This window comes from Cygnus atratus, chromosome 5 (genome assembly GCF_013377495.2).
Source record: "Cygnus atratus isolate AKBS03 ecotype Queensland, Australia chromosome 5, CAtr_DNAZoo_HiC_assembly, whole genome shotgun sequence".
Taxonomy (NCBI): Eukaryota; Metazoa; Chordata; class Aves; order Anseriformes; family Anatidae; genus Cygnus; species Cygnus atratus.
Window position 1 is genome coordinate 21491881 of NC_066366.1, and position 16319 is coordinate 21508199.

The window sequence follows — 16319 nt, forward strand, 5'->3', positions numbered from 1 at the left end:
ATTAATGAATCTCCCGAGCAAATAGAATTAATTACTAGGTTGAATATTGTGAAAAGATTTCTCTTCCCCCTTCTCTCTCTCTTACCCTCTCATTCTGTGATGCAGAAGGAAAACTTTTTTGGTTTTGGATTTTTGGATTTGGAAAGGCAAACTTTGTAATGTGTCATTGCAGACAGTTTTGTTACACTTTGTTTCTAGATCTAGCATTGACTTTAATACACTGAGGTTGAATGGGAGTCATAGCAAGTTGAAGGATAGAGATGAACTTTGAAGAGACTTTGTTATAAGTCCTTCAAAAAAAAAAATTACATTTTTCACTTTTTTTCCCCGTGTCCTAACTACAGATTTCAATACAGTAGCTTCAGTAGATACCACTCAAGAAGAAGAAACTGCTAAACTGGATGATGCATCTATATTAACGTCTGAAAGTTATGAGAGGTTTCATCCCTTCAGTAATCCACGATGGTCTACCAGAGTTTTTGCTGCAGAGTGTGTTTGTAAAATTATAAACCAGTGTGAAAATGCAGGCAGTGCACACTTTGACATAACCTTGGCTCAGGAAAGAAAACAACGTGATTCAAGAGGTACATCTTAAGCACCGAAAGAATTTTACAGAAAGCTAACACTAAAATGAGTGTTAGCTTTTTGCATCTTAATGAAATCCATCATAAATGTGTTGTTTGTAATCACTGAAACCTCTAATTACTCTGATTTGAAGCCTATATTGATTAAGGTGTAGAGCGACTTTAATTAGTCAAAATATTGGCATATCACTGCAATATCTACACTCATTTTCCTGCTTGTAGCACCATGTGGATGGAGCCATTGTTTCTGCCTAAGAATTGGCAATCAGAAGTGATAGCTGGCACCAGCCTACAGCAACACAGTTTGGTTATCTGGGAGTATGACCAAAAGAAACCTCCACATTTTTCTTTCCTTAATTTGCATAATTACCAATAGAAACAGAGTGTTAATTTTCAGTACCTGCCTGTGTTTATTTAGACGTGTTTTCCTCAAAACTGTTTGTTTAGCTTCTTTTTTAGAAAATGGGCATCATACATGAAGATATTTATGCTTTATTCTAAGTACGTTTTTACATTCAAATGGAAAGTTGCCTAGATCAGCTAGCATAAGATGTCCAAGTAAGATTGTTGTATATGTAAACTGCCTTAACTGAATCCTTGATGTGTTGTAGAATGTGAAATACGCATTTTTATAATATTGCTCCCAACATTTTCAAAATATATGATGTCTATATCTAAATTTAATAAAACTATTTTTTATTTCTGTTCTCAGATGACTTTTTGGTATTGCATTTAGCTGACTTGATCCGTATGGCTTTTATGGCTGCCACAGATCACAGTGATCAACTTCGTCTTTCTGGGCTTCAGACGTTGCTAATTGTTGTTCGGAAGTTTGCAGCTGTTCCAGAACCAGAATTTCCAGGTCATGTAATTCTGGAGCAGTATCAAGCCAATGTAAGCACCATTGTTAATAAGTTAGAAAAGTATAGCATTAAAAGAATTTGCTTTTGGTGGTAGGTAGTGCTCTAGCCAGGTTTCAGTTTGTTAATGAAACTATTATTCATTTATTTTGATCTTAATTTATCTAGAAAGCATCTTTTCAGTCAGTGTATGATGTTTTAGCCCCAAAGTTTTTTAAGTTTCAGCTTTTTCCTTCTACCCTATTCGATTACAATCAACAGAAAACAACCTAATAATATTCTTTTGTTGGCACTCTGTGGAAAGGAGGATTGCCTAGAGTTAGTCAGGAACTACCACGGGGAAAAAAAATTTTCCTTGCCATCCAAAATTATCAAGCAAGTTACAAGTAGATCTAATAATTCTCCTTTTAAGCTTCATTACCCTTAAAGTGTTTGTGCTAATACTATGCATAGAGCTTCTAATCAACTGTTTCACAGAAGTTGAAGAGATGTGAAGCCATTAAAATTTATTTAAAATTTGTCATGTCAAATGTTTTCCATAACAATAACCAGAAATAAACAAGTAGAGAAGAATGGGTTTTTCCAGATTTAAGTAGTGGTTTCTTGAAGTCTTGTCTGCAAGTTCATTAAGTGAAGTCTAAGTTTTAGGGGGTTTTAACAGACTGTCATTATCTGTCACTAAAAACAACTACTTTTCACTTATTTTCATGAACTTAAGATGGACAGTCATAATTCCTGTACCTTTATTATGCTGAGACGCATCATCAGTGAAGTGTATTTATCTTCAGCAGACCTGTTGCAAAAAGCTCTTTTCATTGGTCATTTGGCATATAACAAAATCACATGGTGATATTTGATATTCAATGTCAACCCAAAACAGAACCCTTTCAGTATGTCCTTAAAATGATGTAAACCATCATCACTGTAATTTTTCTGTAGGAGCTTCCTCCACCTGGTAAGAGACACCAAAAATGAGATACTTGATTACTGTAGGGGCTGACAGTGAGGATGGTGCCATTGTACTAGAATGGTACACATCCTCTACTACATGTTGCAATTTCACCCCAAATTGCATCTGGCTTAAGTCTGAATTTTCAGATATCACCTAAATCAACAAGTGAAATTTTCATTAGCCTTTAGGGGAAAATAGCTTTCAACAATGACAGTAGGTGAAATCTCTGTAACCTGATAAGTATATATTTGTGTATTCCTTATTAGGTAAATGGGGTTTGTGTTCTCCCCTTCTTTCACTTACGAAAGTTGCCGGACTTCAGCTGTTTGTTTCCTTAGAGTTGTATTCTTTCTGAGTAACGAAATGTCACTTATTAGGTATTCTTGTAAGTCTACCACAGTTTGGAACGTTGTTTTTCCTTTTGAAAGCTACTCATCAAATCGAGAGTTCAGGAGGAAAGAAGTTTCTATTTTGATTTTACTGTGCAAAGAATAGAAACCTCTTTGAAGACCTGTTTCAAAGAGAACCATGTCTTCTGTGTAAGCAAAACAAACAAAAAAGTATCACTGCAGTGGTCTGCCTGCTCTTTAACCTCACCACAAAAGTCTGAAAAATGAAAAGGAAACTATGCTTTGTAAGGGAAAACTGCAACAAAGCCTACTTATGGAAAGTAATTATTTACTTAATTGCTGTGTACTATATGTTGTATAACTCTTCTTTAGGTTGGAGCAGCCCTTAGGCCTGCCTTTGCTCCTGAAACTCCTCCGGATGTCACAGCAAAAGCATGTCAGGCAAGTGTTGAATGTCAGAAGTCTTTGGTAATAGACCCTCTGAATATTATTTTTTTTTGCTTGACAGAAAAAACATCACAGAAGAAAAAGGAAATAATAAGTCATCTAGTCTCAACTTCTCAGTGCACACAAAATACTGTCACATGTGTTACCTCTGTGTAACATGACGAAATCCTACAGATTTTATGCACTTGAAAATCTTTTGAGAAACTTTGTAGCAGTTGAAACTTGGGTTGTTTATGACACCCTTCTTAATGTTTTTGGCTTTTGTTACTTATGTATACTGAACTGTAATACCATTTAACATTATTATCTGAGAGTAATTATGTCTTAATAGAAATGAAGTCTGTTTTACATCGTTTTACAGATGGAAAAATAGCATATGTAGTGGTTTTTGGCTCTTGTTTCTAACTACCTGTTTTACAATGCTAGGTATGCAGTGCCTGGATAGCAAGTGGTGTAGTAAGTGATCTTAATGACCTTCGACGAGTTCACCAGTTGCTTGTATCCTCTTTGGTCAAAGTGCAAGCTGGGAAAGAAGCACAAGGTCAACAATACAATGAAAGTACCTCAACGATGGAGATACTGGCTGTGCTTAAGGCTTGGGCAGAGGTTAGTGTAACAGCTCCATGACAATAGTCTTGATTTCTGGTAGGTGAATTGGAACCTTTCAGGCAGAGTGGTTTCAGAAATTTCTTATCTGTTTGATTAAATAGAAGTTTTTCATTCTTTACTATGCTTTGTTACCTCTAAATAGTACATGAACACCAGCCCTACCCAGGTTGAAAATACATGTGATCAATGACACACTTTGTAAACTTGGACAATAGTACTGATTGTTAAATTGCTGCATTATATTATTCATATTTCATAGAATCATAGAATTCTTCTGATGTTTCAATATTCAGTTTAAATTGGCAAGGTGTAAATGGTTATGGGGATGGCCCACTGAACATAGCCATTTTAAATAGCTATCATTTTTCTCATTGCTTATTGGTATTTAATTTCTTACAGGTAGTTCTTTCAACAGTGTAAGTTCAGTACTGCCATGGCTAACTGCCTTTAAGTCAGCTCACATGATTGCCTGTTTTAATATGTGTATATGCAAAATTAGATATTTAGAAAACGTGAGCAATGTACGTAACCTATAGAAGACGTCTTAGAAAGCACTGATAATGAACTTGGCGCTGTGAATGGATAACCAGCCAAATACAATCACATTATGCAGTTATTCTGTATGGTATTTCTGTATATAAGCAGGCAGGTGTGTTGAAGAAAGCAGACAATAGATGACATTTACATGACCATTTGTAGAAACACATACCAACTTCTGGTGTCCATACTGGAGAAATAATACTGGAAAATAGGAAAGCCATCAGAGTAAAGCTAGCAAGTAGGAATAAAGAAAATGAAAATAAGCTTACACTGAGAGATTTAAGTAGATCAACCTATTTCATCTATTCAAGAAAAGATAAGGTGTGCCATGATCAATTTAAAATGATTATGTGGATAAAAGTTTTTTAATGGTATACATCAATAATCCTTTCACTGGTCAGAAACTGAGACAAAATTCAGATGAAATGTGAAGTACAGTTTTTAGAACTGAAATCTATAGATTGTTCCAGTCACTAGAAGTCTCCAAAGTAAACCCTTTATAATTTTCTGCTAGATGTTGGATATGAAAAACTACTACAAAATTAAGTGGGGATAAATTTTTTTAATCAAGTCATCCAAGTCTACTGGACTTGAAGCAGGAAAAGATTGTAGGAAACCTCATGCTTGCTCAATAGGGAGTCATGATTACAGTAGTTTTCCAAGTGTTAATATTTGTAAATGTCTCTCCAAATTTATAACAGGTTTACATAGTTGCAGTTGAAAAGCAAAAAAATCAAAGTGATGCACACAATCACTCTTTAAAAACTACAAAATCTGCAGAAGAAAGCTACAGAGATATAACATCTTCGGCCGGTGGACTTCTGGACTTAGTACAGGCAGATCTTGGAACACTGAGCAAACTCTGGCTTGCTGCACTTCAGGATTTTGCTCTGTTAATTTTGCCTTCAGAATATGCATCACAACTACCTGCTGAAGGTAAGAAGGCAAATAAATTGTATTTTCGTAGCTCACTTGTAAGTACATGTCATTAATGTCCTAGCTGACTTGTGTTAGATTTCAGGAAGATGAAATTCTATAGAGAATATGCATACTTGTGTACCTATCTAAAGATAGATTGTTTTTTAGAAGGTTCACTGATGTGAAAAGCAGTTTGTTCAGTATTGTTAGTTGAATATTTTGATGGTTGAAAGAAGGAAAAGGTAATTGTATTGGATTCTATCCAAATAAATCTAAATAAAGTGTTGTCATTAACCTAAATTTCAATATTTGACACTTAAAAAAAAAGTCATAAAATATGGTAAATATCATTTCAATAAGAAGAATGCCTGTTTTCTATGAATGAGAAATTATTATAGATGAAAATAAATGATATCCTTGAAACTGTAACTTCTCTTTTTGTAGGTGGTACATTTTATACAGCAGAGACGATTGAAAATGCCAGACCTCATTACTACAACTCCTGGGCACTAATACTTTATGCTACAGCATTGTGGCTTACTACCACAGGTTTCATTGTTGTTGATCCAGATGAAGGAGTTACTAATCTCTCTAGACCTGTCACCCCAACTACAATGTGTCAAGATTCTTCTACCAGGCCATCAGTGAAATCTCCTGAGGATGTGAATACTGACAGATTTCATCTTATCTTGGGTTAGTGCATAATCCGTCTTGATTCTGTAACACTGAAAGTATTTTTTAATAGATAAAACTTGAAACATAGACATTTTCTATAGCACCGCTATTCTTATACATACATAGATCAGTTTCCCAAGTCATCACACTTTTTGGAATTACAGCTGTACAACTGGGATGAGAATATGGATCACAGTTTGTGTGAATTTCATCTCCAGTGTCACAAAATGTCCTCTGAAGAGTCCTGAAACCTCAGAAAAAAGTGATTCGATTTTATCTGGTCTAGGATTTGCAAGCTTAGGCCTAGTGTAATTTACTTGTATGTGGTGATCCAGTTGTGGTAGCTGTAATCTTTAGCATTTCTGTAAAATAAGAAGAAAAAGTATCAGCCTTGTAGTTTGTGAACTATTATTAATCTGTCTGTTATTCTATTACATAAATCAATTTAATTAGGCAAATATTCTTTTGTGTACTCATTATGACTCATAGAATTGTCTGCCTGTTCTTCAGACCTCAGTGTTTTACTTGGAAATTGCTCTAATTTATTTATTGTTATTTGTTAAGAGACGGTTATAATCACATCTTAAATCGCCTAGGACTTGAAGTACTTTCATTGTTTTGGGGGAAATAGAGTTCTTTCACCAAAACATAAACAATAGGAGATTAATTCACTTAATATAAAATACAAATGCTATATATCTGTCTGCTCAGCATACTATTAGATTACTTATTATTTGACAAAATCACTTTTTAAAAAGCATTTTTTAAATTTCTTAAGAATATTTATGTATTTCTTCTTATCTGTACAGGAATTAGCGTGGAATTTCTCTGCTCTCCTCGATCGGATGCAGCAATGGAGAACATTATTGCCTGCTTACGTGCCCTACAGGCACTCTTTGATGTCCCATGGCCAAGGTCTAAAATAGGAGGTGATCAGGTAACATCTTAATGGTCAGAGCCCCAAGCCAATTATCAAGAAAAAAAAAATCAGGGATTCAGTAAAAAGCTCCTTATCATTTAGACAACTCAATTCCATACAGACTTGATGGGTTTGTAAACTAGTCATGACTGTATTTCTAAAGACTGAAGGAAAAAAATCTTCTGGATCAATAGTGGTCTGAGATGTTAGATACATAGACTGAAGTTTTATTTCTGAAGATTGCAAAATTAACATTTTAGTAGATTATTTCTGCATACCATCTGTAAGACAAAACACCATGTATCCATGTATAAGGACCTGAGCATAAGTCAGAGTCAAAGATTACATCTAGATTGTAAGACTGACTGACAGACAGACCAGGAGCAGGTGCTGTCCCAAAAATTAAGGAAGTTTTTCTGAAGAGTTAAGCAGCAAGAGTTCTTTTTCTTGTTTTGAGCTTGACGTATTTACAGAAAAGCCACATACAAGGCATAATTTTAGTTTGAACAGTATCTCTGCTCTGTATTGTATATCCAAGAATCTTCAACACAAAAGCAGTAAGTAAATTACAGACTTTATCAAGGTCCTCCTTTGCAGAGCAGGGAGGAGAGAAAAAGAGCAGAACATAGAACCTGTAGAAGCTGGGGAGAGGCAGAGAACTTGAGGAGATTTTGTCAGGAAGGAATAATTAGGTAAGTAGGAGCCCGGTAAAGACAGAATTCCAGAAAATTAAGAAGATAATTTCAAGGAACATCACTGATTGTGGTGGAAAGACTAACAATTCAGAGAGCAATGACATTGTGTCTCCAGATGTGGTGAAAACGAGGTCACGAGGGATTTCAGCAAGAATGGTTTTCTTGGCATACAAGGAAAACTGGTTAGAGAGAGAGTCTGGGCTAGAACTGGTGTTCAAAACAGTGCCTGTAAAGAACAGAGTATACCAATGCTATCTTGTTAACACTCCTATCTTGGTTTATGGGAAAGGATGGGAATCATACAGAAAAAGCTCTACTACAGGATTTCTCAACAACGGGGAAGAAGAGAAAACATGTTCTGCATATTCTTTCCTTTTTCCTTTTTTGTCCTTCCCCGCTTTTGTTGTTTGGATTCTCTATTTAGTTTTTCCTTCATTTCCTGCTCTCAGAATGAATACTTGCAGGACGACACATTCTCTTACTCTGTCAAGGGACAGTGCCGTTAATGCTGTTTTGAGTATTGAAGATGATAAAAGGAAACTGGACAAAATAAGTGGTATTTAAAAAAAAAAACAAAACTCATTTTTTTCTTTAAATTAAGCTTACACCATCCTGTGTGCCACACAGTGGTCTACCACAGCTAAAGTGATAATTCCTGTGAACATGCCTAACTTCTGCTGACTATTGTTGCTCTCTCCAGAAAAATGTACATACTGTAGCAGGGATAGGCCCAATCCACTGTAGTATTCCCATCTTCAAGAGTTAAAAAGCAAGAAGATTACTTTTTTTTTATTATTTTTATTTTTTTACAATAGTTTTAAGTGCTTTATCTCTAAATTGTTGTGATTACTGGTTTTGGGGGGAGAATTGATCAGGGTCCCTGCTGCTGGGAGCTAGGAGGTAGGTCTTTTAATATAAAGCCAACTCCTGTGATTGTATCAATAGTACTGTTGTGTTCCTTAGTGAGATTACTAAGAGTAATACTGTTGGCTTTAACAAGTATTAACTGTTTGTCCAAGAGATCCCACTTCTAAAATTTCTGCATCAAAATGTGGATATTTTAAATATTTTTCTTACTGTAGGAGTTGGGTGTAGAGCTGCTGAATGTTTTGCATCGCCTGATACTGACCAGAGAATCACCTGATATTCAGCTTGCTGCCCTTGAAGTTGTTCGGCTGATTCTTTTTGCAGCTCAGGAACATGTGAAGGAAAAGCGGAGAAGTGCAGAAGGTACAGTAATGCACAAGATGCTGAATATATATTAACAGGGATAAGGCAGTTCTTTTTGCAAAATGGGATTCTTGGAGGTGATGCATCCAACATGCATCTTAATTAAAGCTTTTCAGTTAATGACTAATCCTGGTTCACATAAGTCAGTCCAGGTGCCTGACTTAAGAAATTGGGGTGGTATGATAGACAGTAGGTGACTTTGGAGGTGACTAGAGGGCATGAAGTGAGGAGGAAAACTGCAGTTTGGATACCCTTGTGTGGTGACAGGGAGGGAGAAATCTTACAGAAAAGATGGGATCAATTGCAGTAGAACAACAGAGAAACTTGGCACACACAGCTGTTACAAGCCAGACAGCACTAGCTTTTCTGATTGTAACTTCCTAAAGTTCTTTTGCTAGTAGAAAAAAAAAAAGGAGAAAAACAACAAAATGACGTTGTATTGGCATGGTACCTCAGCATGTTTGAAGTCTAAATATTGTACAAGCTTTTGCCTTTTCACAATCAGTGCACAGATTGCTTTTTCAGAGGGATGGATGTTTGCCAGTAGAAGCTGGAATACATATGCACACACGTATAGGTGTTGAGATTGTCATTTGGTGATGAAACAGTCTTAAGAGGTTAACTTTTTGGAAACAAGGTACAGTCTGCAGATTTCTGCTATATTTCTTCTTTTTGTTGTAGTTGACGATGGTGCTGCAGAAAAGGAAACGTTACCAGAATTTGGAGAAGGCAAAGATACAGGAGGACTGGTGCCTGGGAAATCATTAGTCTTCGCAACACTAGAGTTTTGTGTTTGTATTCTTGTCAGACAGCTTCCCCAGCTCAACCCTAAATTAACTTGTAGCCCTGCAGTTCAATCAGGAAAACATCTGTTATTGTCAGAAGATGGAAGTAGGCTGGTATCAGCAGCATTAGTTATTCTCTCTGATGTTCCTGCAATCTGCTCTCCTGAAGGTATGCTATTTCATCACAAGGAAAAATTAAATGAAAGAGTATTGGGCTCTTCTGAGCACCCTTGTTACTACCTAATTTTCTCAGCTGGATAAATTTGGCAGCAAGTTCTGTGATTTGCTTGTGACAATTTCCTGTCCTAATTTTTTTTTTTGACAGTCAGATAACAAAAGTTACTGAAGCAATTGAAAGAGCAGTTTTTCTTTTCCTCCCACATGTAGCAGTGCAATTAATAGATTCATTTTGTGAGAGAAGTATACAATAGCTACATGCTTCTATTCTACTTCAATCTTCTATTCTAGAACTTAAAATGCAAACGTAAATTAAATTTAAAAGGGAAACATGTCATGTTAGCTTTCACTTAAAGCCATCATTTAAACATTGGCAACCTGCTGTTGAGGATTTATGATTGATTCCTCAGATTAGTTGACTTTCACCCCGTGATTCAGCTTGGATGACTTTAAGAGGTGAAGCTTGTTTCCCCAACAATACCATGCTCATGCATATGATCTTTCAGTGCTGTTTCAGCCACACTGATAAGCCATTTCTGCCCTACACCTCTTTTCACACCTTAGGTATTTATTACTCCTTATGCAAATTTTTGCTTTTACTACTTCTGGAAACTTCTCTTTTCTTACCTTTCTGCTCTTTTACAGGTTTCTTCTTTGGGAATATTGTACCAGTGGAATAGTTAACAGTTCTTGCTATTTGTTTTAGGGTGATAATTTGATTTCTTTCTGTAGCCCATTATTAGTCAGTTCAAAGCAAAAAGAAACTGACATGGCATCATTTACTTCTGAGGGCAACTATATTTTAAGAAAAACAGTTGTGAATTTTCTTTGGGCTCTGTAGTACATTTTGTCTTTAACCATTCAAGTTACTCCACAAACAAACAGTTTGCAGGATTGGAGCAGATGGGATGTTTACACCAGGGAACTTAGCATTTAAGTCAGGTGACTAAAATGAAGAGCTTAAGCTTGATTATACAGTCAGTTGGATAAGACTGGAAAAGGAAGCGTGTCCAAAGGTCAATTCATATACAATTTTTTAAATTATTTTTTAGTTTTATAAAAAGGCCCTTATTCCAGAAGGTCAACTGCCAGATTCTCAGCAAGAGATGATTTGTTCAGTAGGCTGTGGGACACGGTACTTCTCTTCTTAGAGAGGAGAGGTCTCCTCTCTTCCAAAATTATTGTTAGACTTTGCTATTTTAATTCTAGGAATTCTTGTTACCTGTCTTTAACCTAAGATCCTCTTTCTATTCATCTTGGTAAATTCTTGATTTCAGCGACTTCCTGGAGCAATGAGATGCTTGACTAATTACGCATCATGTGAGAGAAATTTTACCTCCTACCAGTTTTGGAATTACCCCTTGTTAATCACAGAATGGTTAAGGTTGGCAGGGATCTCTGGAGATCATCTGGTCCAAATTCCCTGCCAAGCAGGTTCAGCTAGTGACCTAGTTGACCCTAGATAAATAAGAGAATTCAATAAAAGTTCTTCATTTTTTTAAATACCAAAGGTCCCTTTTTTTTTCACTTCTGTAAAATTAATTTGCTTTGTTCTACAGGAAGTGTTTCAGTTCTTCCTACTATATTGTACCTAATTATTGGCGTGCTTAGAGAAACTGCAGTGAAATTGCAAGATGAGCAGTTACCTTTGACAGTTGCTGCATCTCTACAAGCTCTTAAAGGACTTTTGTCTTCTCCAATGGCTCGAGCAGAGAAGAGTCGGACTGCATGGACTGATCTTCTGCGCAGCGCTTTGGCCACAGTGCTTGACTGTTGGGATCAAGGTAAGCACGCTTTTGTGTGTGTGTTTAAAAAAAAAAAAAAAAACTTTGGAAGGTTGGTTGGTTTTGTTAGACTAAATTTCTGCATGTCTTAAATAAAGACTAAGAACTTGGTAGCCAACTAATTCTCCAGCAACTAAGTACTGCTGAAACTGTAGTGCAACCCTGTGTCTACAGTTCATATGAGAAGTCGAAATCTGTAAAGGATAAGCGTGGGATTGCAGCCTTACTCCTGTATTATGTAATGCCACAATGTAGTTACACAGTGTGGTGAAATGAACAGGAGCTGTAACTTCACTGCAGATGAGCATTAAAAACAGTCGTTGTGCACATCATTTCTTTACAAAGAGCTAGTGTCTGTATTGACAGCAAAGGGAATTAAAAAAATAGTTCAAGAAAAATAACTTCTTGTCTTAATGTTAGTGTTCCGTGTACTGTTTCTTCAGCTTCCCAATTTTGTATGACTTTTGTCATTCTTTCCATTTAATCTCAAAGTTGTAGTTTGTTACTGGAACTTTTGTCCGTTTTTTTATTTATTTGTGGAAACAATGGTCTCAATCATGCCAGAAAGATGTATGTTCTTAATGCAGATTTTATATAATTGTCACAAAAAGATTGTCGTACCCTAACATGTCATACCAGCTTTGCAAAGATAATTATTGCACCTTATACAATGAAAACGTGAAACAGAGTATGCTGGTGTATATATATACCTAAATATGCATATCACCACTCCTGAAAGCCCATTTTGGCCTTGGCTTTTATTACAGTAAAAGTCCGTATCAGTGCATCAGTTTGTCAAGTATATGAAAAAAGAGATTCCTAGAGAGACCTAGGCATTTCTCTTCTACCTCTTTGTAACATTTGAATTCATAGAATTACTATATAATGCAAATCTAACAGAGTGTTTGCTTTATTGATAGTAGATGGTCTTCTCCAACAACGTGATGAAGTTAGCCTACTTACTGCTATTACAGTATTTATTTTGTCCAGCAGTCCAGAAGTTACTACCACAGAGTGCCTTCAAAAGCGTTGTATTGAGAAGTTCAAAATAACACTTGACTCAAAAGATCCTTTTGTAAGTACTGGTGAATTTGTGAGAATATCAATAGCATGTTAAATGTATTTTAGTTTATTTTCTCTTTAGTTGCTTCATGTGTTGACTCCAATTAAATCTGCTCTGCAATATACCTGTTGTATTTTAAAATAGTTTGAACAAGTTAGCAAAAACATGTCCAGCAGTGCATTTTATCATTTATTTATTTTGAATACAGTTCTACATTCCTATGATTTTCATTTTTTGTTTCAGACTCAGAGCTTTACACACTGATAAGTACATGATACAGTTGCGTAGTTTTTCAGGCACCTGTTTCATTTTATTGTTCATTTTGTTGTAAATGCCTAGATACTACCCCTTTTGCTCAGGAAATCCTGCAGCTGTAGGTCTTTAGAAGCTGGAGAAGTATGTTGAGGAAGTACCACTACATAATTTATACTGTATCATAAGCATCATCTCTAGGCCACTGCTGGAGGCAGGGTGTTGAACTAGATTGATGCTTTCTTCTGACCTCATTATAAATGTTTGTATACACTTACTTTAGAATGTAGTGCTACAGTTCATTTGTTACTTTTCTTCATCTAAAAGAGCATTGTATCAAGAAAAAAAATCACAAATTTTATTTATTATTAGTGCAAATACAAATGGCTTTTCTAGGGGTTGGGGACACTCTCATTCTGAAAGTCCAGCTCTGAAAATGCATTAGATACCATGTTCTACTAATATGAGAATTCACTGTTAACTGTTTTCTTGCTCCTTCTCTGGACATCTTCATGTAGTAACTAAAGATGAAACAAAGTTACCTTTAACTGGACAGCTAACTCAGCTGTTAGAAAAGTACTTTTTTATATATTAACATATTTTTAGTATTGTCAACATTGTTTTCCTCGATAGGAAACTCAGGAATCACAGAATTGTAGGGGTTGGAAGGGACCTCAAGAGATCATCGGGTCCAACCCCCCTGCCAAAGCAGGAAATGTTGAATATGACTGAATATTCTGAATATGACAAGTCATATTCAGGAATGCTGAATGTGACTTCAAGAAAATAATGGTAGTATGCATTTGCAAATTTGAAGCGTTTTAGATATCTGAGACTTTCTGAAATTCTGTAGGCACTTCACAGTTTCAGTCCTACTGACTTCCAGTGACACACACGATAAGCTATTTGTACCTTTTGACACCTGCTAAGATTGTACCTACTGTTTCACAGAGATAATATTTACATTTGCAGCATCTATTCTTGGTCAGAAAAATACAGATTATTTTCAAAACAGTACTAACACACAGTCTTAACGCAAAAATAATATTTTTCCCTTTACCCAAAAATCTAGGAAGATGTAGGACTCTGGAAATAGGAAGCATGATCTAGTTTCTGTTAATAATTTGGTTACAAGTTATAATGCTCCTATCAATTATTATGCATTAGCACCCTGCAACTTGATGAATTCTTGAGCTGTGAGGCAGATTTTTCGCCCTCTCTGAAATTTTATCTGACAAGCTGTGAGTTTTAAAACAGTCTGACTTGTATAACGCTTTGTAATTGCAACTTTGATTTTCCCTTTAGGTACAGTATAAATGCTACCAGCTGCTGCACTCCATCTTTCAGCATCCAAACAAAACTGTGTCATATCCTTATATTCATTCTTTAGCACCATCCATTGTGAGGAAATTGCAGGAAACAGAAAAAGCAAAACCTGAAAATGCTGCTGAACTTCAAGTCATTCAGGAGGGAATCAAGGTGTTAACAGCTCTTACAGCTACTGCCGAGGAAGAACACCGTAAGTTACTTCAATTACTAGTATCTGAAGCATTACACAGGCTTAAAGTTGCCACAGGTAATAAATTAAAACAAAACGATGAATATAGAACTGGTCCTGAACAATAATTGCCACCAAAATTGTTAGAATGGTGGTTTGTTTTTCTGTATGGTTTAAATAACGTTTGTTGTTTTATGAGTTGTGTTAAATGCTGACTTGAATCATGAGAACTACCTTAAGTTAAAATGTTAAGCTGTTTTTAAAAAGTGTATGTTTAAGTACTGTTTTCAATGTTTATAGGTGCTCATTTGGTGGCCTGCCTTCTTCCCATCCTTATTTCATTTCTTTTGGATGAAAATGCCCTGGGTTCTGCTACAAATGCAACAAAAAATCTACACGAGTTTGCTTTGCAAAATCTGATGCAGATTGGTCCACAGTACTCATCAGTTTTTAAAAAATTAATGTCGTCTTCTCCAACTATGAAAGCGAGGCTTGAATCAGCTGTAAAAGGCAATCAAGAAAGCATCAAAGTGAAGACTGCTAAACATGCAAAAAATCCTGGGAAAAGTTCAAGCATTCAGCTAAAGACCAATTTTCTTTAAAGTCTTATATTTGCACTTTGATATTAACAGCAAAAAATATCCCCTTTAATTTCTTGTCAGAGGAGGTCTGTGAGTTGATCACATCATTCAGTTTGCATTGAAAAATTATAGGAAGTTTTTAAGAGAAAACAAATCTCTAGGTAACTTTCTGTTAAACAGACTTCTTAAACATCTCCAAGCGCTATGAACAGATCAATCAGAGGTCATTTAATTTGTATTTTTTGATTATTTTGGACTAAAATATCAGAAATGCACATGCCTATATTAAAAAACTATAGTGAACTTTACCATAGGTATATTTAGGAGCAGCCCACACTTAGTCATAAAGTAAAATTAACTTTGTTTTAAGTCAATATTTGTCAAAAATAAGTCACCCTAATTGTTTTTTGGATTTAGCTGGGATATAAATTTACTTGTAGGTGGTAATCTATCTTAATTACTAATTTAACATACTGCATTGTTAAGTAAACAGATCATATATCCTTGTAAGCCTTACAATAAATTATTGTTGATCTCAAAAAACTCAACTCAGTAAAGGTAATACTGAAAGCTTTAATCCTAATAACTTGTTGAGCTGGCCAAGATTTAACAGATGCTGTTAAATACAGCTATACAGTGCTTCTTCACCGAGGGCTCAATAGTGCTTTACATAGTGGGACTGTTATGCATATGTAAGTATTTGCAGGCTTGGTGCCTTGCTGCTTGACATAGTCTCACTTTTCAGGATGTATACTTGTGTTAATTTTGTATTATGCTAGCCAGGCAATTGAAGCTTACATATCTTGTCCATGATAGGACAGCAATTTTAATACACTGTGCCTCAATTCAGACATCTGTTCTATCTGGATGTATGTCTCCTGATCTTTAGATGATCAGTTATATACACACATGCAACTCACCTAAATCTATGTATCTCTGCACTGAGAGATGGGCGTATCTGAAGTCAGCTTGTCTTGTGTCAAATAAAGTACAACAAACTCACGATAAGGAATATTTAATTAAAACATTTTTATTAAGGAACATATTTTAATATAGAAAAATAACTATTAAAATTGCAATGGCTATAAAGTATTTTCTATATATACTATTGACTTTTCTTAATACCAGTATTGTCTAAACCAAACACTCAAACTGAGGATAGTATTTCCTTCTAGATTCTAATTACTTTAAGAAAAAAAAGAGAGAGAACTGAGAAACACACTGTGACTCAGGAAAAGTGTGATGTACTGTATTTTATTAAAAGTTTTGTATATAAATATAATTGTAAATTGTACATAATTAACCATTTGACCAAAGTTCTAACAATTCATTTTTCTAATTTACATAAATAAAGCTAATTTTCTTCACTTAAGATTTGTCTTAGTCATTTCACCCAGTAG

At 35.4% G+C, this 16319-nt stretch overlaps 1 protein-coding gene across 10 annotated transcripts in view; it reads left to right on the top strand.

The window, feature by feature from the left end:
* Positions 1–16291, top strand: part of HEATR5A (HEAT repeat containing 5A) — a 64484-nt gene extending 48193 nt beyond the window's left edge. For 6 of the 10 annotated variants that reach the window (XM_035552080.2, XM_035552082.2, XM_035552087.2 and 3 more), the window contains 13 exons: positions 345–584; positions 1297–1478; positions 3119–3187; positions 3620–3799; positions 5044–5278; positions 5705–5953; positions 6745–6872; positions 8632–8779; positions 9461–9733; positions 11301–11525; positions 12446–12600; positions 14146–14359; positions 14639–16291. In XM_035552080.2, the coding sequence (XP_035407973.1) occupies positions 345–584; positions 1297–1478; positions 3119–3187; positions 3620–3799; positions 5044–5278; positions 5705–5953; positions 6745–6872; positions 8632–8779; positions 9461–9733; positions 11301–11525; positions 12446–12600; positions 14146–14359; positions 14639–14940 (2600 nt within the window). In that variant the 3' untranslated portion in view covers positions 14941–16291. The remainder of the gene's footprint in view (positions 1–344; positions 585–1296; positions 1479–3118; positions 3188–3619; positions 3800–5043; positions 5279–5704; positions 5954–6744; positions 6873–8631; positions 8780–9460; positions 9734–11300; positions 11526–12445; positions 12601–14145; positions 14360–14638) is intronic. The other 4 variants (XM_035552083.2, XM_035552084.2, XM_035552089.2 and 1 more) reach the window with 1 other exon arrangement.
* The last annotated feature ends 28 nt before the right edge of the window (positions 16292–16319 follow it).